The sequence below is a fragment of the Lotus japonicus genome, chromosome 6, assembly GCF_012489685.1.
Source record: "Lotus japonicus ecotype B-129 chromosome 6, LjGifu_v1.2".
Classification (NCBI taxonomy): Eukaryota; Viridiplantae; Streptophyta; class Magnoliopsida; order Fabales; family Fabaceae; genus Lotus; species Lotus japonicus.
Window position 1 is genome coordinate 7,890,132 of NC_080046.1, and position 24,475 is coordinate 7,914,606.

A 24,475-nucleotide genomic window follows, 5' to 3' on the forward strand; every position below is an offset into this window, starting at 1 on the left:
GATTCAAGCCTTTAAATTTTAAAATCAATGACTCAGATTTGGATGGAGAGAGGATGGAGAGAAGCTGGATGGAGAGGATCCAAATCCATTTCTGCATAGGAGCATCTCCAATGCTTGCTAGTTGGGTTGCTTAAAAACTATTTCGGTGGGTTCAGACTGACACATAGGATTTAAGCAACCCAAGCAGAATTCGCTCCAACCACGGTTGCTTAGTTTACTTTTAGTTGGGTCCCATTATACCTCTTATATTTATATTATTTCAAGGTAATGACACTATACAAGTAGATGAATGAAAGAGAAAATATGATTTTTTAGTCAAAAAGTAAGGATAGAGAAAATAAGCAACCGTTGCTTAAATTTAAGCAACCCAACTGCCACGTCATGTTGCTCCAGTGGTGCTTCAAAATAAGCAACGTTGCTTAAGTTGCTAACTGGATTTAAACAACCCCCATTGGAGATGCTCTAAGTTTGATACTTTTATATTTCTTCCGTTTCAAAATAACTAAAGAGAAGATACATATATTAACAAATGTAATTAATATTGTTAATTTTTTGAAACATTTCATTTCTTTTCCTATTTTACTCTTTAAATGTATTTTTGTCTTTCTCTAGATAAAAACATCAATTAATGCTCTATTAGGATTTTAAGTGAGAAGTTATTGTGAAATAATTTTTTTCTAGTTATTATGAAATGAATGGAGTAATTTATAGGGTTAAATGGTTAATGGTTACATTAGTATTGAGTTTGTAAGCGAAATTGATTTTCGTCATATGAGGAAAAAAAATGACGTTTAGTGACAGTCGTTTTTATAGTTATTGGCGGTTTTTTACCGTCATTAAAGTACATTTTTTCTTAGATAGACTAAAATCAAACTCCCTTATAAACTAATGAACTAATTTGACCGTTAACCCGCCAAATTTATACCACTTTCTCTTCTACTTATCCTATTTTGACTTTTTTTTTTCTTTTCCAATTATAATATCAAAGTCAAATATATACTATATTATGAAGAAATTTTCTCTTAGAACAATAAATGAAGAGAGATAGAAATACACTTTAAGGAAAAAATTAGGAAAACAAATAATATATTTTTAAAAGTTAATAATATTAATTGCATTTCTTAATATGCGTGTTTCTTCTCTTTCTGAACTCTTATATTGAAACGAAGAGAGTACATTGCATAATAATATATATTTAATCATCATATTACAAATTATTTTTCAATCAAGAATATCTGAAATGCTTTTACAAATATGTCATTAATAATTTATTTAAAACTTTTAAAAGTCAAATAATGGAAGTTACTTTTTGACAATTTACATTTACATAAATTTGGAAAATTAAACCTGTAGTTAATATAAATATTTTATTGAATAATGTCTTTAAGTTTGGTCATGACAATCCTTGATTATTTATATTAATTAATTCATTTACATAAAAACATTGATGTATACATTTAATGTATAATTATTAAAAAAAATTAAAATTAGTTATAAAATAACTACAGCTCACACTCGTATTCAATACATGACATCTATTGCTCATGTGGAATACTTTTTCGATACATCGGAAAACTAAACAAAGACAACAAACTAGCTAAAACCGACTAAATCCCGCAGGAGCAAAGTCTGCACATCCGGGGAAGCCATCTCCATGACCGTTAATGGCGCCGGCGACGAAAAATAATTAGCCAGGAAGTCAGCTGGCATGTTGCACTGCCTAGGGGTGTACCTGACCTCCACCCTCCAATTCCTTTCCAGCAACATCACAATTTGCTGCAGATCTTCTACGAACCTTATGGTATCTTGGTTTCTAATGGCTTCCAACAGTGCCTTGCAGTCACACTCACAAATCAGCTTACGAATACCTCTATTCCAGGTCAAGTTCAATCCATTCCGCATAGCCATGGCCTCTGCTAGGAACGCATTCCCACCACGCACCCGAGAGGAGAAACCGCACACCCAATGGCCATGCTCATCGCGCAGCACTCCACCAGTTCCCATACTATCTTCCATGTCTCGGTAGCTCCCATCCGTGTTGAGCTTCATCATTCCTGGCGGTGGACACTCCCACCTGAAAGTGGCAAATTCACCTTCCTCAGCAACTGCTCCGCCCCTCCTGCACCTCCTAAACTCCTCATAATCATGCCGGACTCTCCTAAGAGCCTCTTGAACTGACCAAGGAGCATCATCAAACGTTCTAGAATTTCGCCACTTCCAAATTCCCCAAAGCGTTGCTAAAAACAAGGTTCCATGCACACCCCGCGACAAAGTTTCAATCCACCTCCCTGTATTAACTTGCGTGAAACCGCGCCAGGAGTAAGCTCCTAAACGAATCCAAATCTCCATAGCATGCGGGCACCCTCTCAGACAGTGAGCAACATCTTCCACCTGGCTAGAGCACCCCCCACACGCTGCAGACGCTGAAATATGACAACTAAAACGGTGATTATTGGTTGGCAGCGCCTCATGCATTGCTTGCCAAATGAAAAGGCGCACTTTTTCAGGAGCTTCCAGCTTCCAAATCCAACCAAACTTTCGCCCACCAGACCTGTCTCTATGGCTTGCATTTAGCCATTCATAAGCCTCTTTAACAGTATATCGACCTGTAATCCCTGGTTCCCAGACCCAGCCGTCCCGTTGGCTCTCGATCACCTGAGGCTTAACCTTCTGAAGCCTAAGCAAAGCCTGGTCAGGCAAGGGGGTATAGACCTGATCTAACACCCATTGACCGTTCCTAACTAGATCTCTCAAAACAAGTTGAGTATCTGCAATGTTCACAAACGGTACAAGGTTCGCTAACTTCCCCAAACCACTCCAATCCACATACCACAGTGACGTTGCTCTATTCCCCATTCTGAAATTGAAGCCCTCTCTCAATCTATCACGCGCTTTTAAAATCCCTTTCCAAACCGGGGAGGCGTTTTGAACCTGTTGAACCTGCATCAACGGCGTATGGGCTAGGTATTTCTCCGTCATAACACGAACCCACAATTTCCCAGGTTTTTCTAGCAAGCTCCACACTGCCTTACCTAGCAGGGCTGAATTTGCATGTTCCATGTCACGAATCCCAAGCCCACCATGCTCTTTCTCCTCAGTTACAATATTCCAGTTCACCAAATGCCAACCCCTACCACCTTTGTTCTTTGACCACATGAATTTTCTCATAGCCCTATTCAGCTCCAAGATAGTTGATCTAGGAAGCCAAAAAACTTGCATCAAGTAAGTTGGAATTGCCGCCATAACTGACTGCACCAAACACCTTCTCCCTGCGAGATTAAGCATACTACACTTCCAAGAAGATAACTTTCTTTGTACCTTGTCAAGGAGGAAATTCACATCTGCCTTACGCATATTACCACCCTTGAGGGGGAATCCAAGATACCTCCCCAAGTTTCGAACAAACGGAATTGGAGCAATCCCCAAAATCTCCTCTCTGATCTCCGGCCTAACCCCCTTGGAGGTAATGGCTTTTGATTTTTGGAGATTTATTTTCAACCCCGAGCTGCCACAAAACTTCTGCAAAGTGTCTGCAACCAGATTAACCTGATCCACAGTGGCCTGACAGAAGAGGAGGACATCATCCGCGAAGAATAAATGTGATATCGGATGACCACCCTGAGACACCCTCACTGGCTTCCACGCTCCAGTGTCCACCAAGCTCTGAATTTGGACTGATAAGCGTTCCATGACTAACACAAACAGGTACGGGGATATTGGATCCCCCTGCCTAAGCCCTCTTCCTGGCTTAAACTGGGGTAAACGCTTACCATTCCAAAGAAGAGATATCTCTGAGGAACTAATGCAACACATAATTAAATCCACTATTTTATCCGGGAAATTAAAGAGCACTAGGGTTTCCTGAAGGAAAGCCCATGACACACTATCATACGCCTTTTCCAAATCAATTTTAAAAGCCAAGCTTCCTTTCCTTGAGGTGGACTTACTCATGTAATGGATTACTTCTTGAGCCACAAAGGCATTGTCCATGGTACCTCTCCCTGGTAAAAAACTATTTTGCATTGGGCCTACAATCATGTCAAGGAAGGGTCGAACTCGACTCACCAGCACCTTTGTAATTAGCTTGTAGGTCACATTGCACAGGCTGATGGGGCGGAATTCTCGGATATTAGAAGGGTTATCTATCTTGGGGATAAGAACCACTGTGGTCTCCATGAGATCAGTATTTACTGAACCTGATTCAAAAGCCTGCTTCACCATTTGCCATATGTCATCACCCACCTTATGCCAATACTTTTTGTAGAAGAAAGGTTGAAAACCATCCGAACCCGGCGCTGTATACGATTTCATTGACATCAATGCCCTTCTCACCTCCTCTTTGTCCACGGAACCCTCCAAGTGATCACACGCCGCTCTGGATAGCTGAGGAAAGGTTACATGCGGGAAAGGGGATGCCGTCCAACTAGGGTCTGCAGCAAAGAGATTCTGGAAATAGTTTTGAGCTTCAGTTTCCAAAACCTGAGGGTCCTCACTCCACTCACCAGAGAGGAGTTTAAGTCGGTGGATTTTCTTCCTCTTTCCTCTAATAACCGCCTGAGTATGAAAATAAGAGGTATTTCGATCTCCAAGCCGGACTCGGTTATCTCTAGCTTTCTGAAACCACAACAATTCTTCCTGCTTCATAATATTCCTGTACTCACACTGTAATTGCGCTTCAAATTGCACTAGATCAGAGGAGATTTGAACACTTAATTTTCTCTGCACCCCCATGAGACGTGCTTCCACTCTTCTCTTCCTCCGATAGATGTCGCCAAAAACCTGTTCATTGAACACAATCGACTCTTGACGCACCCTATGGAGTTTAGTTTGGATCTCCTCCTCAGTGTTTCGCCACGCATTTTCAACAATCGCCTGATATTCTGGGTGTTCTGCCCAAGCCGCCATGAATTTAAATGGCCGAGAACCTACCCTTTGGTGGTTGTTTCCACATCTGATGAGCAACGGGCAGTGATCTGAGTGGACTCTACTCAAACATTCCACAAAGCCTTCTGGGAAAGCAACTCTCCAGTCTATATCCCCAACTGCTCTGTCTAAATTTTTTGATAGTATCAACCTGTTATTATGTTTCCGGAACCATGTGAAGGTGCCACCTACCAAGCCAAGATCAACCAATCTACAGTCCTCCATCATACCTGCAAATTTAGCCGCCCTTGACCCATAGAACTCCCCTCCACGAACTTCAGACGGAAGCAGCACCTCATTGAAATCTCCAGTCAATAGCCATGACTGGGTAATTATTCTTCTCGTCTCAGATAAATGGCACCACAGATCCTCACGCTGAGAAGGTATAGGAGCGGCGTATATTGCTGAGCACACCCAAGAGTAATTATCTCTCCATAATTCAAACGTTATAGCTTGACTGTGTTGTTTTAATAACCGAGTGGCCACCGTTGTTTTATCATTCTTCAACACCCAAATTCCACCTTTAAATCCCACTGCCTCTTCCAGGAAAATTGGAGAGAAACTCAAAGAATGCCAGAAATGTTTTACTTTGGCAAATTTGCATCTTGGTTCTACAATAATGCAAATATCTGATTTCTTGTGGTGCACCATATCCTTAACATATAGTTTACCCACCTCATGCATAGCACCCCTAATGTTCCAAGACACGATACTAAAATCTTCAAACCCAATCATTAAACACTGATTGAAATACAGGGATATGATCCCTTTGGCTCCGAAGAGACCAGTAATGTGTCTAGGATTCATTAATTTGGATTCCTGCAGACCTGCTTGAGCCTGGAGCATCTTTGTTGCTAACGTCGACACCGTCGTTGGCACTGACGCTTTGGTCCTTCACCTTCTTATCATTTCCGCTTGCATCCCCAAATACAAACTTAGATGCACTAGTGGGCCCCATTTTTATTTCCTTCCTCCTCATGTCCTGCACTACTTTCTCCCATTCATCTCCACGTGCCCGTCTCTTCTTATTGTCCACGGTTGGCTCTGATTGCGGCCCACTTCCCATACCAAATTTGAGGCCTTCCACACTTTTAGGTTGAAAAGTTGGAGGCGCTGACTTCTTCTCATTGATTTTCATAGCCGCATGATTAGGTTTTGCTTTTTGCTGGCCATGATGAGCATTAATGGCTTTGCCCATGGAATCTTTGGATCCCCCTTTTTGCGGCAATTGTTTCGGTTGTTTCTTTTTCTTCCTAGATACCACCATCCACTCACCAAAAATCTCTTCTGGCGGTTTCAGTTTTAACTCTGACTTTTTCTGTGTTGGCCCACTCTCTTTGGGATTCATAGAATCCATGGAATCCCCATTACTACTTTCCACGATTTCCGGGGTTCCCATAACTGCAAGATTAACCGTTTCAATATCTTTTCTGATGTCGGTTGTGCTTGTCTCCATACCCTCTCTGACGGCGTTTCCCGGATGAGCAACTCCGGCGATTCCTCCTTCTGTCTGCTCGCTCTCCATCGTCTGGACTCCTACTGTCTCTTCCATTACCACTGGAGTAGTGCACTCTCTACTTCTATGCCCATAGCATCCACACTTAGTGCAGATGATGTGGAGTCCCTCATACTCTATGTTATACCAGAAATCTTCAATCATGATTTTACCATAAACTGGTTTTGTAAGATCTAATTCCACACATATTCTAGCAAAACGACCTCGATCCCCTCTCAGCGTGTTCATGTCCACTCGTACTGGTTTCCCAATGACTTGGGCCACAGACATCAGAAAACTTTCATCATAGAACGCCACATTCAGTCCCGGGATACGGATCCACGCCAACGTTTTCTTCACCCTTGCAGCAGGAGAAATGAACTCAGGACTCCAGGTAGCCACCGCTAGGTAGTGGTCAAAGATCATCCACGGGCCACCGCCTATAACCTTGTTCCTGTCCTCCTCCATATCAAACTTGACCATGAAGAACCCATTTCCCACGTCTAACAACTCAAAGTCTCCTGAGAGCCTCCATGTATAAGCCAGTTTGCTCTTCATGACTCTGAACCCTAGCCTTTTGCCTAGCAGACACACCACTAGTGCCTCCTTCCAAGGCGCACACATATCCTCTATCACTGACTTGTCCACTACAATCCTGGGTAGTCTCTTGGCCTCGTATAGAAACTCCACCTTCATCTTGCCTTGCTTAAATAAATCTACCCTCTCCTTCGGGTCTGCCGCCTTAGCCCCGCCCATAAGCTTGTCTCTAAAGGAAGGTCGTGATGGTCTTGTTGCCTCCTCTCGCGGCTGCGCCACATTTGGCATGCCACCGCCTCCATCTGGGGGGTTGGAGGCCAGGGTTTCCATCTCGCACTCCATCCAGTTAATTATCGCTCATGTGGAATACTAATAAGTAATAAGAGAAGAGAAAAATAAAAAAATAAAAAAAAATAATAAGAGAAGAGAGAAAAATAAAAAATAAAATATAATAGAGTAAGAGAGATAGAAAAATAATAGCATGAATGAAATGTTTTAATGTTGTTAAATAGTTTGTAAGTTAAATTTTTTGAACTATTCATTTGGATCACATTAACAAAGATTAGATTGTTTCAATATAAATTCTCATGCACCTCCATCTCATTCCACACTATGTAATTCGAACTTGGATCCTCCGCAGCCAAGCCTTTGTCCAGCAAGTTCTCAACCATTGATTTTTTTATTTTGGACTGAGATTTTTTATTTACAAAACTGAATGATGCTTAGTTTAAAATTTTGAGTATGCTGATTTAGTTTGGCTGGATGATCAAGCACTGAGAGAAGATCTCAATCCATATAATCTGTATAACATTTACTCTCCTCCATTCTCATCTCTCACAACTTTGATCCGGTACTGTGTTTTCTTTCTCTTTCTCTTTAATCTCTACAAATTTTTCCTGCCCTACCGATATATTCCAGTTTACTTTATTTTATTTTTTTATCAAAATTTCACAATTTTATTCTTTATATCCCTCTTTTCTTTTCACGTCACAACACTAGCTGTAGCCCCCACTTCTTTTTATATCTCTTAAATTGGAGTGTGAAAGTAATACTTCATTTTTCCTAAGACTCATTCACTTTCTCAGTGCATACTCACATATACTCAAAACTCCATTGGTTAGCCCCAAATTTTTTGTTGATTAAGGATCGGATATGCACTATTCTAATGGGCATGCAATCTAGCTACATGAACTTTGCCCTCGTATATCCGAAAGAAAATTCATTGATGCTATTAGTAAAATATTTTAAGAAGAATTTACTTTATACATAGTTTACATCAACCAAAAATCCAAAAGCCTAACTTGTTAGTTTTTTTGTTTTGATTTTACAGATTCAAAGCCATGTTACCAAATAATAAGCCACTCATGACTAGGGAAAGAGTTATTGAACTTTTTCATTTTCAAGTGAGTGCACTCGTTTTGCTGAACTATGATGTCCAACAAAGTTTAAAATTATTATTGAGCTTTGGGACGCTTCTGCATAAACCTTATTATGCATGTTAGTTGCCCCATTCTTTGTTGTAATAATTACTCAAGTAGTAATAATTACATAGTGTTCCAAAATGACAAGTGTGTTGATTTTGCATTGAATGGATTTGAAACAAGTCCCACATAGAAAGTTGAGCAACTTTTCAAAGCATTTATATATCATTAAATGCCAACCATTCAACAAAGGGACAAAGAGAGGATATAGTGTCACATGTGCATGGTTTAGTGGTCCCAAACTTTTATGTGACATGTTCCACTCACACCACGGCGACACCGGCGTGGGCGTAGAGGCGCTAGTGGCGGCTTGTAGACGGCACGACACTTGAGCACGACGCAACAACGGCAACGGCAACGCGGTTGCCGTAACGTCCGTTGGTTTTGCTCAGTTTTGGTTTTGATTTTGAATTTTGCAACTGTTCACGAAGGGTCGCAACTGTTCACATATCTGTTGGTAAGAGACATAATTTATGAAGGGTCGCAACCTTATAAATTGTTCTGTTTGACCTATAAATATAGTGCATGTTCAGAATTCAATCATACAATTATATCTTCTGATTTTCCAGAAAACCACTTCGCTTCATTTCGAGTTTTCATTAGTCTTGTGCAAACTCGAATCAAGACTGATTATCCTGAGTATTCTTGCATCCAAACTCTAAGACAAAATTCAGAGAGTGCTTGAAATACTTTAAGGAAAGTGATTTCATCACGATCAAGCCTGTTCATTTCTAACATTCTTACCACCGTTTGTTGCGTGGACAAATTTCAATGGCCTCTCACAAAGGATACAGTTGTTTTTCGAATTACCAAACGAACCTTTGCAATTGCTTTGCCTGGCCTCTTATATGGCCTTCAATTTCCCAAGGGCGGTGAAGGAGTCATAGAAGATACCTTGGAGAGATTCTAATTTGCTCATTTCAGTCATTACACAAATATTAATGAGAACAACCAAGGTATATCTCATTTCTATTTAATTATTCTATTGGATTGGAAAATTTTATTTTCACATCACCATTTTAGTCCTTTTATCTATATTATGAAAAACTAAAGTTTGGGCATGAAACAAATTAGATGTAGAAACTAATTATTTATTTTTGGGCATTTAGCATGTTTGTTTAGGTAAGATTTCAAATAGTTTATTTCTTTGTAAGCCAAAAAAATCATTAAGAGTGTATCAAAACAATGTAAAATAGTGTAAAAGAGGATGTCTACACCATTAATAAATAAAGGAAGATTAAAACCTCTAACTCTAAACCTAAGACAAAAACAAACTAAATTCTTAACTTTTTTTCCAGAATAGATGCAATGCATATTACCATTACAAAAGACAAGCTTACAGAATAATATCATTTCAGAGACCCCAAATAAACTAGATGATCACAAACCAAACAACTGACAAAACTTTCTTCGGGATCTTATCATATAAGAGCACAACAAAGTGTGAAAAGTTAACCCTGCATGGCTGCATTTAGCATGAGGAGTGTCGTGTAGACCCCAAGTCTATTAAAACAACGCTCATAAATAGATTGATAAATTGAACAATAGAAAAAAAAAAAATTAAGAACAAGATTCATGACTATAATTACACAGGGGACATAAAACATTATTTCTTTTTCAAAACAACTCATCAACTCGAAATTTATATCTTGTCTGCAACCAACAAGATAAGCTTCCCATCCAAACACTTAAATTTTTGGAAGTACAACATTTGACCAAAACAAGGTTTAGAACGTATTATCCAGGTTCCAAAATTCTGTTGCAAAGATGGAGAAGTTCTGATTCTTTTCATCAGCTCTGATCCTTTCAAGATGCAGAAGCTAACCATGCTGAAATATATCCCACTGAAGCATAAGCTTTCCAACACCCCGTATCATTAACTTCCTTTTGGGCTTTATTTTAATTTTTACCCTGTGTTTACGCGGAATTTTGGTAAACAAACAGAATCCAAAAACAATTTAAGGACCGGATTCGGAGTCATTTCTGGGTTTTTTAGTGAAGACGTTTTAAATGTCAAGGCTGGGTTTTTGTGAAAAACGGTATGAACAAAAGGGAAAGGTAAAAGATTGAAAGGAAAAAAAAAAACATAAAGTAAAGGCATCCATGGAGAGTTTTGAGTAATTGTGTGAGTCTGAGTAATTTTACAATCAGATTTGCTACTTATAGAATAAGAAATGAAACTGCCACTAGATCCTACGTAGAGATTAAATCTTAGAAAATAACTCCCTACACTAGAGCCATACACTTGGCATAAGTACAAACATAATAACTTGCAGCCCCTTCCATTTTCCAAGCCACTCTCCATGTTGCATCTTCAGTAAGTAACTGCCACATTTTCCACTACTCCACTTCAATAGCCACTAATAACTTCCACTAGCTTCCATTTTGCTAACCGCCATCTTCAGATATCTTGGTCTTAATATTTCTTGAGCATTTAATTTCCAACGTGACCATTTTCCACTTGATATCATGCAAGTCTTAATATAACAGTTTCCTTGACTTTGCCAATTCAAAGATTATTCCTAATCATCTTCCAATGACTTCGACCATGGAAAACATGGATGAATGGTCGAATATATATTTTATCTTCTGGTCGAAAAATAGTATCCATAAGGCTTGGTTGAGAAATGACCATGATCGGAAAATGAAACTTGAAACACCACTTCTAACAAATCAATGTTGAGATGCAACTTCCAAATGACAATACCAGTAACCAATCTTCTTTCTATGATCCTCAAAATTATATTTGATCAATAAATATCATGGATCTCTCAAAGACTGGTCGAAGAACATATTGGTCGTAAAGCTCTCAACCACATTTTCTCTATTGCCTTTCCAATGTGGCATAAGATTTCGACCAATGACAAGTCTTAATATTTCGACACACAGACGTGGTCCATAATAATTTGGCAACATGATAAAAAATCCACTAAACCATACCATGCATCCATGTACACCATATCTTAATTATCAATTTCCAAACTAGGAAATTTTGGTGTTAACAGAGGCCCCCCAAAATGTTGTTTCTCGAAGGAAGTGAGAGGAATAACATTTTGAGTAAAATCACCAAAATTGACCAAGACTGTCTGGCCATTTTATTTTAAAACCAAATTCAATCCATGGTGAGGCCTTTACATGACCATGTGAGTGATCTATTGCCAAAAATAAACATTAACGTATCCAAACCTCTCAAAGATGAATTGGCAATATATATCATTCATGCACATACTCAATCAGGAGATCAAACTCACAAAACTCTTGGTCGAGATAACTAATCCTTCAGACATCACTGGTGCAAAATTCGACGGGCGTGCTTGGTCCAAAAACAACCATTTTTCGACCATCATTTGGTCTACTGTCTTGATAATTTAGCATGTAATCTGACCAATCTTTGATCTCAATAGTTTTCGACCCAATGGTTAAGTGATCTGTCAACACAATTTTTTTTTTCATGGCTTCGAAAACCATCTCTTCTATGGCTTTAGAAACCATTTAATTTCATTTTCGGCCACATAGGCCGAAATTCAAATCAAGGTGCTCATGCTTCAGCCAATCCCTTTTGGTTTTGAGGTCCTTAGCAAATTCTGGCTCGTTTTCACCATAACCTTCTGATAGTCACTTGTAGTCTTCAATCCTTCAAAGGAGTTTGCTGGAAATTTTCTCTTACTCTCACCTTCATAAGTATAGGGAGACTTTGGCTTAAATTCAGCCATATTCACCTCATTTTCATCACTACCACTATCCTCATCAGATTGATCAATCTCATCTTGACCAATTTCAGGATTTTGAGTGGCTCTTATGCAAGAACTTTCTTCTCCTTGAAAAACTTTTTCAGGCTTGTATTTCTCAAGCCTTAGTTTCTCTATTCTTCTAACCTTATGAGCCAATTGAGTCATATTGTAACACCCCGATTTCGATGGCGTCACTTTAGTAACCAAAAAGAAACTTAAAGCGGAAAAAACGTGAATTTTTTTTGATAATAAAATTAAAACTGAAAGAAATGAAACTCAACAGCAAAAGATAACAGAACTAATATACAGTAATAATTACAGCCCCCGCTGTAAGTAGCGAACCTCGTCACGAGTAACCTCCAGCGACGGAAAGTAACAGAAAGTAACGCCCATAGGCAAAATGTACAATCCAAAAGGAAGGTCAAGTGTCCGCAACACTGTCCCTCAAAATGAGAATAAGTCAGCCCAAACGGCCTAAAACAAGACCCCCTAGTCCAACCAACTCTCTGGGATTTCCGTAGAGAAACCACACAAAAACTATCGGCATGAAACTACCCTGTCCCCAAATAAACATGACGGTCAGAGCTATGACTCTACTCCTACACTAATCCTGTCCCGAGTAAGTCGCTCGGTGGCCTGCGGGGTCGACCACCCATGAACCGTAGTCCTCCTGATCAAGCAATCCAACCTAGTTTCCCCCGAAGGGTGAACCATCGTGAACCAGTCCGCCATGGACATCTGATAAAAGGGCGTAGTCCGCCAAAGCACACACAGAAGACGCGAGGGTCAACTCCAAGAATTACGTAAATAATAAATCCAATAGGTAAAGATAAGGAGTAGCCACTTAGGCTTATAAGTTAGAAATAACATCCTAGAGTTGTATATTTCACAATGAATATAAAAGACGATAATAACAATTAGCATGCATCAAATAGGATTAACAAGTATCAATCACACTCAGCAACTAAGTCAGTGTGCATGTTGCATGAAATGCAATGCTGGTTGACAAGATGCATTCCGGAAGGATGGACATCAACGAGTCAGCCCTAGCACCAGCAACGGTGGGACCATTTCCGCTCGCGTGTCTCTTATACCACACAAAGTGTAGTCAGATCAGCAGTGAACCCGAAGGTCTGCCATTTCCGTCTGCTACTAAGAATCACCGCAGTGTTCTTATATGGAAATCCGGGTCTTATGACCATTTTGGAATCCACCGAGGTCCGGTATTCCGCCGTGTATTAACCTCAAAATGAGTGCATGAATGCAAAGTGATTAGCCAAGCAACGTCTTCGACCTCACTCGACACGTCGCCACGTGTTCTAACTAACTTACTGTCTCTATAAGGAATACCCTAAGGTAAATGTCGATTCTGCGACAAAATACAATTAATCATAAAAAGAGTGCAATCACTCACGATAACTCTTCGAGTCATCAATGCTTTCACGAAGTCTCACACTTCAGTGAAGTCTTATACAATCACGAAGTCTCACGCTCCAGTGAAGTTTTATGCTTTCACGAGGTCTCACGCCTCAGTGAATTTACACACTTGCACGAAGTCTCACGCTTCAGTGAAGTTTCATGCTGTTCACGAGGTCTCACGCCTCAGTGAAGATCCATGCTTTTCACGAGGTCTCACGCCTCAGTGAAGCTTCTCAGCTCATCCCTTGGATGGCTAAACAAACTGCTCAGAGAGCGAAGGAGTATCAACATACTCCGAACTTACCATTTCCCTAAAACTTGGTTTCGACGACACTTCTCATTTTCCAAAACTAAACTTCAATCCTAAGCTTGCATCCGAGATTTTTATCTTTATTTAAAGGTTTAGAGGTTGTTTAATATCTTATGAGTTTTCCTTGTAAAAATAGTTTCCATTTAGTCTTATCGTAATTCCTATGAATTTCAAAGATCCCATAATCCCAAGTAATTCCCAGAGAATGTCTCGATCCACTAAAACCATAACAAGGCCCGAACTCCGTTCGTCCCGTCAAACTTTCTCAAAATCTCATAAAAATTTGGCATGACCTGCCCGCTATCCTCACTCTCCAGTACCACAGACATATGTGTAATAACATAGTTAAATTAGCACAATCCAACAATCGTAGCTCATGTATCAACACATCCTAGATTAACCACGTAGCACTTAGCATATATAGCAGATATCACACATCCTAGATTAACCATTTAGCACATAGCATGTGATTCAAACTCAAAAACAGTCAATAGATGAATAATCATCATTGTCAGCCGAAGCCTCAGAAAACATTTTCCCAGTCAAACACAAACAAGTGCATACACAGTAAATCACGTCGAATGCGTCGACACCTAAAGCATTAGCTAATAGTTCAGTGAGTAGCCCTCACCTGTAGCTCCTCCAGGGTTCTCTTCAAACGCTGCTTCACAATCCACGCCTTGTTCTTCGGGAAATTCCTCAAAAGAACCTTTAGAGCAAAAACCACAGAATTCCATCATAATCAGTCAGAAACTCAGCAATCAATACTCACTAAGGTTACACGAAGTAGCATATACTCCGAGGTACGATAATCTAACGAAATCGGACAAGTTTTCGAAAAAGAAATTTTCTTCCTCCCCTAGGGTAGCTCACGGCCACACACAACAATTGTGTGCGCCGACTTTTCTTCGATCAAACTTGGTTCCTAGGTTATTATTAGTCGTAACTAAGGTGAATCTAAACTCGGAAAAATTATCGGATCGAAAACTGTCGCAGGGGTATTTTGGTCAATATTTTTAGCTCAGAATTTTAAAATTGAAATTTCGAAAAAAAAATTGGATGGGGACGTCAACTACGACGTTTATGACGACTAATCCTACTAGCACTAAGCTAAGTCGATAGTTTTCAGCTTAAAGGATGAATCTTTGCCCAAAAATGGGTATTTCCTATAGAAATGAATTCCGGCGGCATTTCGGCGACATTCAGCAAACTGTAATCCGCTAGAAGTACTCTTGGGCACGTAGGGAAGATGTTTAGACACTAAAATCAAGCTATTTGGACAGTTTTACAAAAAGCTCCAAACTTTGAGCACAGAAAGACATAGAAGAAAACGATAGAATTGACGATCAGAAGTGAGGGATAGTATCTATACCTCGTAGTCTTCAAGTAGCAACGAACTGTGCAGCAATCGGGCAAGAAATGACGAAAATCTTCTTCTCCTCCTCCTTCTCCTATGCTCGCGGGTTCAAGGGAAGAAAATGGGTAAGTTTTGCAATTTTTCTCATTTTCTTGCTATTTATAGGTTTTGGAAAATGCGGAAAAATGAAAATTTCGCGATTCCGATTTTTCCGGCTTCATTCTCCGTGAATTCTAAGATAGGTTTTGGCGACAGAATTCCAAAACTCAAAAGAGGTTTCTTGGAATTAAGGTAAACGATTCAAAGTCGGTGTAAATCTATTTTACCCGAAAAACTACTTTTTGCAGTGAATGTCGGAAGAGAAAACCTCCTTCTGAAGAAAGATTGGAAACATCAAGAGAAATGGGTGTACGCGTGTGGAATCTTCATTTGAAGCTCCGAATAGAAAAAGTCTTCATCGTCGGTTGATTTTAGGTTTCTTGAACTATCAGGGTTTTAGTTTCAGCAAACCTCCGAGGATTGGAATCGGACGTTCGTACATTCTAGGGTTTCGCATCGAAACGCTTGTTTATAGACGAACAAGAGAAGTTCTAACATTTCTCTGAAGATTTTTTTGAATTAATTTCCATCGTGTCTTTAAGTGTAAATTAGCTATTTACTAGTGTTCTTGCCCTAGGTTTAAGCGTATATCAATCGTGCTATAACCTTTATCGATTTTGATACCATCCTTAGACTTTTCCTGAACTTTCTCCTTCATAAATTTATTCCATTCAATAAACTCTTGTTCAGGTTTCCCTTCACGATCAATCAAACCTATTCGTGAATAAGAATTTTATTCACTTATTCTAAACTTAAAAACTTGGGTCTTACACATATCTATGAACTCATCATTAACCAAATTCTTTTTAATCGAATAGTCTAGGCCCCCAATAGCCATTTTTACTAATTCGAATTCAAGCACATGAGTAGAACATCTAGCTTTCATATGCCTAAATCGAATTAAGTAGTCATCTATTGACTCATTCGATTGTCTCTTAACATTAACCAAGTCCATTAATGTCACTTTGGTTTCTCCTCTAAAGAATTACTCATGAAAAGCCATCTCCAATTCATTCCAATTATGGATCGAATTAGGAGGTAGAGTAGTAAACCATGTGAAAGCATTTTTCGTCAAGGAACTTGGAAAATATTTCATTTTCAACTGTTCATTGTTAGCAAGATCACCAATTTCAAGTCGGTACCTTGCAATATGTTCAACAGTTGACTCACCTGTGTCTCCTGAAAATTTAGTAACTTTTGGAACCTTCCATCCCTTTGGGAGTTCTGCTTGAATAACTACTTCAGAAAACGGAGACGTGAAACTTGGGCGATTGGCATCTCCAACATTGAAACCATGATGATTTAGAACTTGTTCGACAGCATTAGCCACATTTTGTGGCCCCCAAATATCATTTTGGTTTCGATTGACCAACATAACATTGTCTAAATTATGGTCAAAATTTTGTGGCTGATTTTGGACTATGTTTTCTTGTCCATTTTGACCACAATTCTGAACTTCATTCTGAACCAAATTTTGAGGAACATTTTGACCATAATCGGGAACTTGTTGGAACGTTTGGTCCAAAGGTGGTGCTCCAAAAACATCAGCAATTCGACCTAGTTGTTGAGCCAAGTGTTGAGTATTTTGAATGAGAGAATTAATCATAGTTGACATATGTTGTGTCAACATGTTCACCATGTTATACTTACTCTCATCAATTTGTTGCCTAATTGATTGTAAATCAATATCAGTGGTTGAATTTGAAGGAAATAAATTCATTGAACCACTTTAAATCAAAGGCATGTTCATTCCCAATGTGCTGAACTCTATATGTTCTTGACCATTTTGATTTGCTACTTGCCCAAATGCCAAAGCTTGGCTTCTAGGAGAAACATTTGTCATTAAAGGGTCCGTAAAAATCATCTGGGCACTACCAAGACCAGCCATGAATTCTAATGGCATTCCATGTTGTGAATTTGGAACATACCTTTGGCTTGAACCAATTTCTAGATGAGGAAAAACTGAATCAACTTGGTTCACCATTGAAGAAGTTTGTCCGTAATTTCCAGCATAAGAGGCATTATATCTTGGACTGATATTGACATTTGAGAAAATTCTCAAACACAAACAAGAGCACTAGTGTTTTGGCGTTCAATAATTCAAAGATTCAATCTTGGCATAAACTTGAATCACGTTGATGTGCACAGACCAAAAATGAAGTCACGATGGTCCTTGATAATTTGGTCTTGAATTCTACAAACCAATATGTGGAATTAAATATTGAATACAGATTCAGGACCAAATACAAATGACACTTTAAAACTTAGTTTTCACTAAAATGGTCCCACTGGGCGTGACAATTTGTTTACGCTGAATTTTGGTAAACAAACAGAATCCAAAAACAATTTAAGGACCGGATTCAGAGTCCTTTCTGGGTTTTTTAGTGAAGACGTTTTAAATGTCAAGGCTGGGTTTTTGTGAAGAACGGTATGAACAAAAGGGAAAGGTAAAAGATTGAAAGGAAAAAAAAAAAGAAGAACAGAAAGTAAAAGGAAATCAAAATGGCAAAGGAAATGAAATTGCATTGAAAATTAAAGGTGAGAATCACAGCACACTCTTAGTCTCTTTGTAGTCATATGTCACATGAGACTTGAAGGCATCCATGGAGAGTTTTGAGTAATTGTGTGAGTCTGAGTAATTTTACAATCAGATTTGCTAATTATAGAATAAGAAATGAAACTGTCACTAGATCCTACGGTAGAGATTAAATCTTAGAAAATAACTCCCTACACTAGAGCCATACACTTGGCATAAGTACAAACATAATAACTTGCAGCCCCTTCCATTTTCCAAGCCACTCTCCATGTTGCATCTTCAGTAAGTAACTGCCACATTTTCCACTACTCCACTTCAATAGCCACTAATAACTTCCACTAGCTTCCATTTTGCTAACCGCCATCTTCAGATATCTTGGTCTTAATATTTCTTGAGCATTTAATTTCCAACGTGACCATTTTCCACTTGATATCATGCAAGTCTTAATATAACAGTTTCCTTGACTTTGCCAATTCAAAGATTATTCCTAATCATCTTCCAATGACTTCGACCATGGAAAACATGGATGAATGGTCGAATATATATTTTATCTTCTGGTCGAAAAATAGTATCCATAAGGCTTGGTCGAGAAATGACCATGATTGGAAAATGAAACTTGAAACACCACTTCTAACAAATCAATGTTGAGATGCAACTTCCAAATGACAATACCAGTAACCAATCTTCTTTCTATGATCCTCAAAATTATATTTGATCAATAAATATCATGGATCTCTCAAAGACTGGTCGAAGAACATATTGGTCGTAAAGCTCTCAACCACATTTTCTCTATTGCCTTTCCAATGTGACATAAGATTTCGACCAATGACAAGTCTTAATATTTCGACACACATACGTGGTCCATAATAATTTGGCAACATGATAAAAAATCCACTAAACCATACCATGCATCCATGTACACCATATCTTAATTATCAATTTCCAAACTAGGAAATTTTGGTGTTAACACCCTAATTCCCTTCTCCAAACCAAATCCAATCTCCAAACACCATTACCCCCCTTTCCCACCACCCACCTTAGTTTTCATTTTGTATCAAACAATCTAGAAAAATTTACACAACACATCCTCCAACTCTATTCTTCAAACTTAAATCTGAACACACACACAAAGATGATACACATTCAACTCTAATAGAAACATACGCTAATTGATAACATCTTTGCTAGAAATTATTAAACTTCTATATGTTTTTCCACACTTTTCTTACAATAATGGTATTTCTTAAAATTTATCTCCAAGACCATACAATTATGATTAATTACATGAAGGGAAGTGATCTATGTGATCTATGTGACCTGGAAACTAATGTCGCAAAACAATCCAATTGAATAAATCATGAAAAACCCTCCCAATTATTACAAAAATTTTCTTATAAAAAATTGAAACAATGTGTTTCATGCATGAATTTCTTCATAGAGTGATTATTAACATTCCTTAGAACATTGATGTTACATTAAATGTGGTATTGGTTAGACATAACACTTGTAACTTGTAACTGACATTTTGTTACCACACAAAACTTACTTCCATTTAGGAAAAAGGAACCTGCGCCTACACCAGAAGAAGCAGGGTCCAATCATACTCAAAAGAAGAGTTTGATCCTGGCTCAGAAGGATTGCTAGCTATATGCTTAACACATACACTCATGTTTCAGCTCCCGGATCTGTAGGTCCATGCTTTCGAAGTCAAGTCACTGGTTATACTCCCTCTGAGATGAAGCATGATCCAGCTCTTTTTTTTCCACTACTCCCCTTTCCCTTATCTAGAAGAAAGGGTCCCCTATCCCAACGAGCCGTAGCGGGAGGGAGGCCAATGTCCCGTCAAATACCACAACCCACGGGCAAGCCACCGACGCGATCGACAATTCGCTCAGGCAGTTAGTTAATTGTAATTGAGTAGACAGTTCTTCTCTTTACCTTTCAGCTGGCTAATCTGCTTATCTCTCTGTGAGCAGAGATGGTGATACAGGAAGTGTTGTGGCTTTGGTGGAAGGCTGGGAAGGTCCTTGTTTTAGATTGGTAATCTATGTGTAATAAAACTTGTAACTTAAAATGAAGTTTGAACTAAGAAAAATTGCGAACTATGTGATAAGTTACCAAATCAATTACATATCACTAAACAAATTAAGTTACGATCGCAATGGTGTTATGATGAGATCAATATGAGTTGATCGTAGATATACAATGTTACGAGGGCACGTACCATCTGCATTACTGTTCCACCACGATCGCTATTGGACATCATGTGACGTTTTGATGATAAACAATGCGACTAGGACTACTGAGCGACGTTCGACTTTTGGTTCTACAGACGATAGCGACAAAGCAAATGTAGAAAGAAATAAGTTTGTTTATGAATTACTTAGAATTTATAGGAGCATAACGTGAATCAACGAAATCACTACTCGATTACTTTTCTCTCATAAGTACTTTTCTTTACAATCGTTTAATTTTCTTTCTCATTTCTAAAATTGTTACCAAATAAACCTTAATCAAGAGTTCTACTGTAGGAATAATTAAATTAAACTGGCATTGAACCCACAGAGCAATTCAGTACTCTTGCAGAGTAGTTATTATCGCAAGTGAAGATCAAGCCTGAATTCAATTTTCTTGACCCAAATCACTCATTTCAGTCCACTATTAAATTCAATAGATATAACTATTTTTTATTAAGTAAATTCTGTGGTACCCATAAAATATTTTGGGTATGGTACCCGCGTTGAGTAATTTAATAGATAATTATTATATTTTTGTAGGTAAATTTTACATTTTTGCATTTCATTTTATTTTTCAATTAATTTCATCTCACGAAATTTGTTTTTTTAATGAAAAATGGTTTAGCTATAGAGATGAACGATGATGGTTAAGTTGCGCGCAAAATGACCATGATTGACGGATGAACAAAGCCTAAAAAAACACAACCTACAAATCACATGTCTCAAAGAATGAAACGTTGCATCACTACGATAAAATAACATCAAAATTATAACTTGTACATACTTCTTTATTATTAAATTATCTCATTTTGGGTACCATACCTTGATTTGAGTTAAGGTACCATAGCAATCACCTTTTTATTATCATCAAAAACTTACTAAGATATAAGTATATTTTTAGAATTATGATTCATTCATACCTTTCACATCTTTTGACACCTTTATTTTTTTTTTTTTATCTATTTTTCTCTTCTCTATCAATTAAATCATCTATTAAATCTTTACTTTTTCTCTCTTTTCTTCATATCTCTCTCCTCCTCCACCTCTTTCCACTCATCTTAGAGGTGTGAATAAAAGATTATTCATTTTTTTATTATGATCAAATCAGAGACAACAACCAAAATACATAACTTTAATCTCATTATATCTCTTATTTTTCTTATTTTTCTTGTTCTTTTATTCATGAGGTTGGGTGTTAATAAAATTTTCTGGTAAATGTCACTAGTGTGGTGGATCCCGGAGAGAGAGTGAGAGTCAGTCTTACATAAGCTTGATTTGTGTTTCAAGGAAAACGGAGCGCTGTAAGATTCATTCCAACCAAAACAGAAAATCCACACCATCCATTTCCTTCATTCAAACCTATATATACATTCCCGCACCTCTAACAAACACACATACTCTAACTTCCACCCTTCTCTCTCGCTCTCTTGCTCATCATTCTTGTGATCTCATTTCTCTCATCATAACCAAAAATGGCGTTGGTGGTAGAGAAAACCACGTCCGGCCGTGAATACAAGGTCAAGGACATGACCCAGGCCGACTTCGGACGCCTCGAGATCGACCTCGCCGAGGTCGAAATGCCCGGTCTCATCTCCTGCCGAACCGAGTTCGGTCCCTCTCAGCCCTTCAAGGGCGCCAAGATCACGGGCTCCCTCCACATGACCATCCAGACTGCCGTCCTCATTGAGACCCTCACCGCCCTCGGCGCTGAGGTCCGCTGGTGCTCCTGCAATATCTTCTCCACGCAGGACCACGCTGCTGCCGCGATCGCTCGCGACAGCGCTGCGGTCTTCGCGTGGAAGGGAGAGACTCTGCAGGAGTACTGGTGGTGCACTGAGCGGGCACTCGATTGGGGTCCCTCCGGGGGACCTGACCTTATCGTCGACGACGGCGGTGATGCCACGCTACTCATCCATGAGGGTGTTAAGGCTGAGGAGGTGTATGAGAAGGATGGGACGTTTCCTGATCCGGCTTCCACTGACAATGCTGAGTTCCAGATCGTGCTTACCATCATCAGGGACGGGTTGAAGACCGATCCTCACAGGTACCGCAAGATGAAGGAGAGGCTCGTCGGTGTTTCGGAAGAGACCACCACCGGTGTCAAGAGGCTTTACCAGATGCAGGCTAATGGTACCCTCTTGTTCCCCGCTATCAATGTCAATGACTCTGTCACCAAGAGCAAGGTAATTTCCTTTTCCTTATGTTTATTTTTCCTTTCTTTTGGATCTGAATCTAATAATTTCCTGTTTCTGTTTTGAATCTTTGGTTAAATTCAGATATATCATGTGTTTTGGCTATGCTATGTTGATGTTTTTTTTTGTCAAATGCTATGTTGATGTTCGATCTAGTTAAATTGAACAATTCTGAAGTTTGGTCGACCCATGATTTGTTAGTGTTGGGTATTAATTAATTAAACCATGTTACTTGCTTACTAGTCAGTATATAATATTTTTTATATTGATATATTAAATATTGTATTTTGTTTATTTTATTCTTTGACTAATTTCCACAAATACTTGTTAGTATTATTATAGTGCTTCCATGATCAGATTTATGTTGTTGTTAATTGTTAGTGAGAAATAAAATGAATGTTCTTGTCTTTTTTAAAACAGTCCAATTTTTTATCATTCTTTATGAGTTTATTTTACTTTTATTTATAGTTGTCCCTCATAACTTGTATGGATCCCATGGGAAAGGAAAATGTTACAAATACTTTTGATTTCAAATGAAAAAGTTTCTACTTTTGATTTCTTACTTATCCTTAAGTCACTGACTCGTTAGCATCTGTAAAAGTTAATTTGTACCAAAAAAAAATCTTTAAAAGTTAATTATGTGTTTTACGATGTATGTTAATTGTTAGGGAATAATTATCAACTAGAAGTTATTGGAGAACAACAATTAGGTTGCTATCTAGTTATTATAATTCAAATCTGTTTGTTGATGTGGTGTGGTGTGGTCTAACAATGTTGTGTGATGTAACAGTTTGATAACTTGTACGGGTGTCGTCACTCACTCCCCGATGGTCTGATGAGGGCCACTGATGTCATGATCGCCGGTAAGGTTGCTGTTGTCGCTGGTTATGGAGATGTTGGCAAGGGTTGTGCTGCTGCCTTGAAGCAGGCTGGTGCTCGTGTGATTGTCACTGAGATTGACCCCATTTGTGCTCTTCAAGCTCTCATGGAAGGCCTCCAAGTCCAAACCTTGGAGGATGCTGTTTCTGAGGCTGACATCTTCGTTACCACCACTGGTAACAAGGACATCATCATGGTAGACCACATGAGGAAGATGAAGAACAACGCCATCATTAGCAACATTGGCCACTTTGACAATGAGATCGACATGCACGGCCTCGAGACATACCCCGGTGTGAAGCGCATCACGATCAAGCCTCAAACTGACCGGTGGGTCTTCCCTGATACCAACTCAGGTATCATTGTCTTGGCGGAGGGTCGGTTGATGAACTTGGGGTGTGCCACAGGGCACCCTAGTTTTGTGATGTCCTGCTCCTTCACAAATCAGGTCATTGCTCAGCTTGAGCTGTGGAAGGAGAAGGGTTCTGGGAAATATGAGAAGAAGGTGTATGTTTTGCCGAAGCACCTTGATGAGAAAGTGGCTGCTCTTCATCTTGGCAAGCTTGGAGCAAGGCTCACCAAGCTTAGGAAAGATCAGTCAGACTACATCAGTATACCTATTGAGGGTCCATACAAGCCTGCTCACTACAGGTACTAAGATGATGATCAAGGGATAATGATGATATTAATTAAGCTTCTAAGGAATAAACGATTTCGTCGATCGGCTTCATTGTTTCACTTCCATTTTTTGATTTTTTCTCATTATAGTTTTCAGATTTGTGTGGGTAGATTTGGCAATTTCTTTGATTTTTTGTAGAATCTTAGTTCCATTGGGTTGAAGGGTAAGGGAAGGAAAACAAACCTCTTGGTCTCTCTGCAATGAGACCAAATTTGTTTTAGAATAAGGCTTTGGGTGTGGCTGTGCAGGTTTATGATTTAGCAGTTATAATACATGCGTGTTTGCCCATTATTGATAGATGAATCAAAATAAGAATGAATGGAGAAAAGATGTTTTACTTCGTATCTGTCATCCAGTTTCTAAAACTCTGCTTGATTGGTTCTGTTTTTGCGGAAAACACACCTGTCTGACTTCTAACATATCAACAGGGATATAAGCTTTTATTAGGTCACTATAAACATGAAGTCTCACAATTTATGTTTGCTAGTACACCGACGTTTGCAGAATGGTTGGTAAACTAAGCTCACCTAAAACTAAACTGAAACTTAAGACCAAAGTTATAAAGTCTCACATCTAACATATCAACATGGACCACTCTAA

The 24,475-nt window shown here is 38.8% G+C and overlaps 3 protein-coding genes across 3 annotated transcripts; 1 reads left to right on the top strand and 2 right to left on the bottom strand.

Moving 5' to 3' along the window:
- Positions 1 to 5,719: 5,719 nt before the first annotated feature.
- On the bottom strand, positions 5,720 to 7,285 carry LOC130724823 (uncharacterized). Its single transcript, XM_057576096.1, has one exon. It carries the CDS (start codon positions 7,283 to 7,285, stop codon positions 5,720 to 5,722), a length of 1,566 nt encoding a protein of 521 aa, XP_057432079.1.
- A 9,052-nt stretch (positions 7,286 to 16,337) lies between these two features.
- LOC130724824 (uncharacterized) lies at positions 16,338 to 17,072 on the bottom strand. The gene has a single exon (XM_057576097.1). It carries the CDS (start codon positions 17,070 to 17,072, stop codon positions 16,338 to 16,340), a length of 735 nt encoding a protein of 244 aa, XP_057432080.1.
- Positions 17,073 to 21,506: 4,434 nt separating this feature from the next.
- On the top strand, positions 21,507 to 24,219 carry LOC130724068 (adenosylhomocysteinase). Its single transcript, XM_057575237.1, has 2 exons — positions 21,507 to 22,308; positions 23,108 to 24,219. The coding sequence occupies exons 1-2, from the start codon at positions 21,598 to 21,600 to the stop codon at positions 23,852 to 23,854; spliced, it is 1,458 nt and encodes a 485-aa protein (XP_057431220.1). The 5' UTR covers positions 21,507 to 21,597; the 3' UTR covers positions 23,855 to 24,219.
- Positions 24,220 to 24,475: the final 256 nt, after the last annotated feature.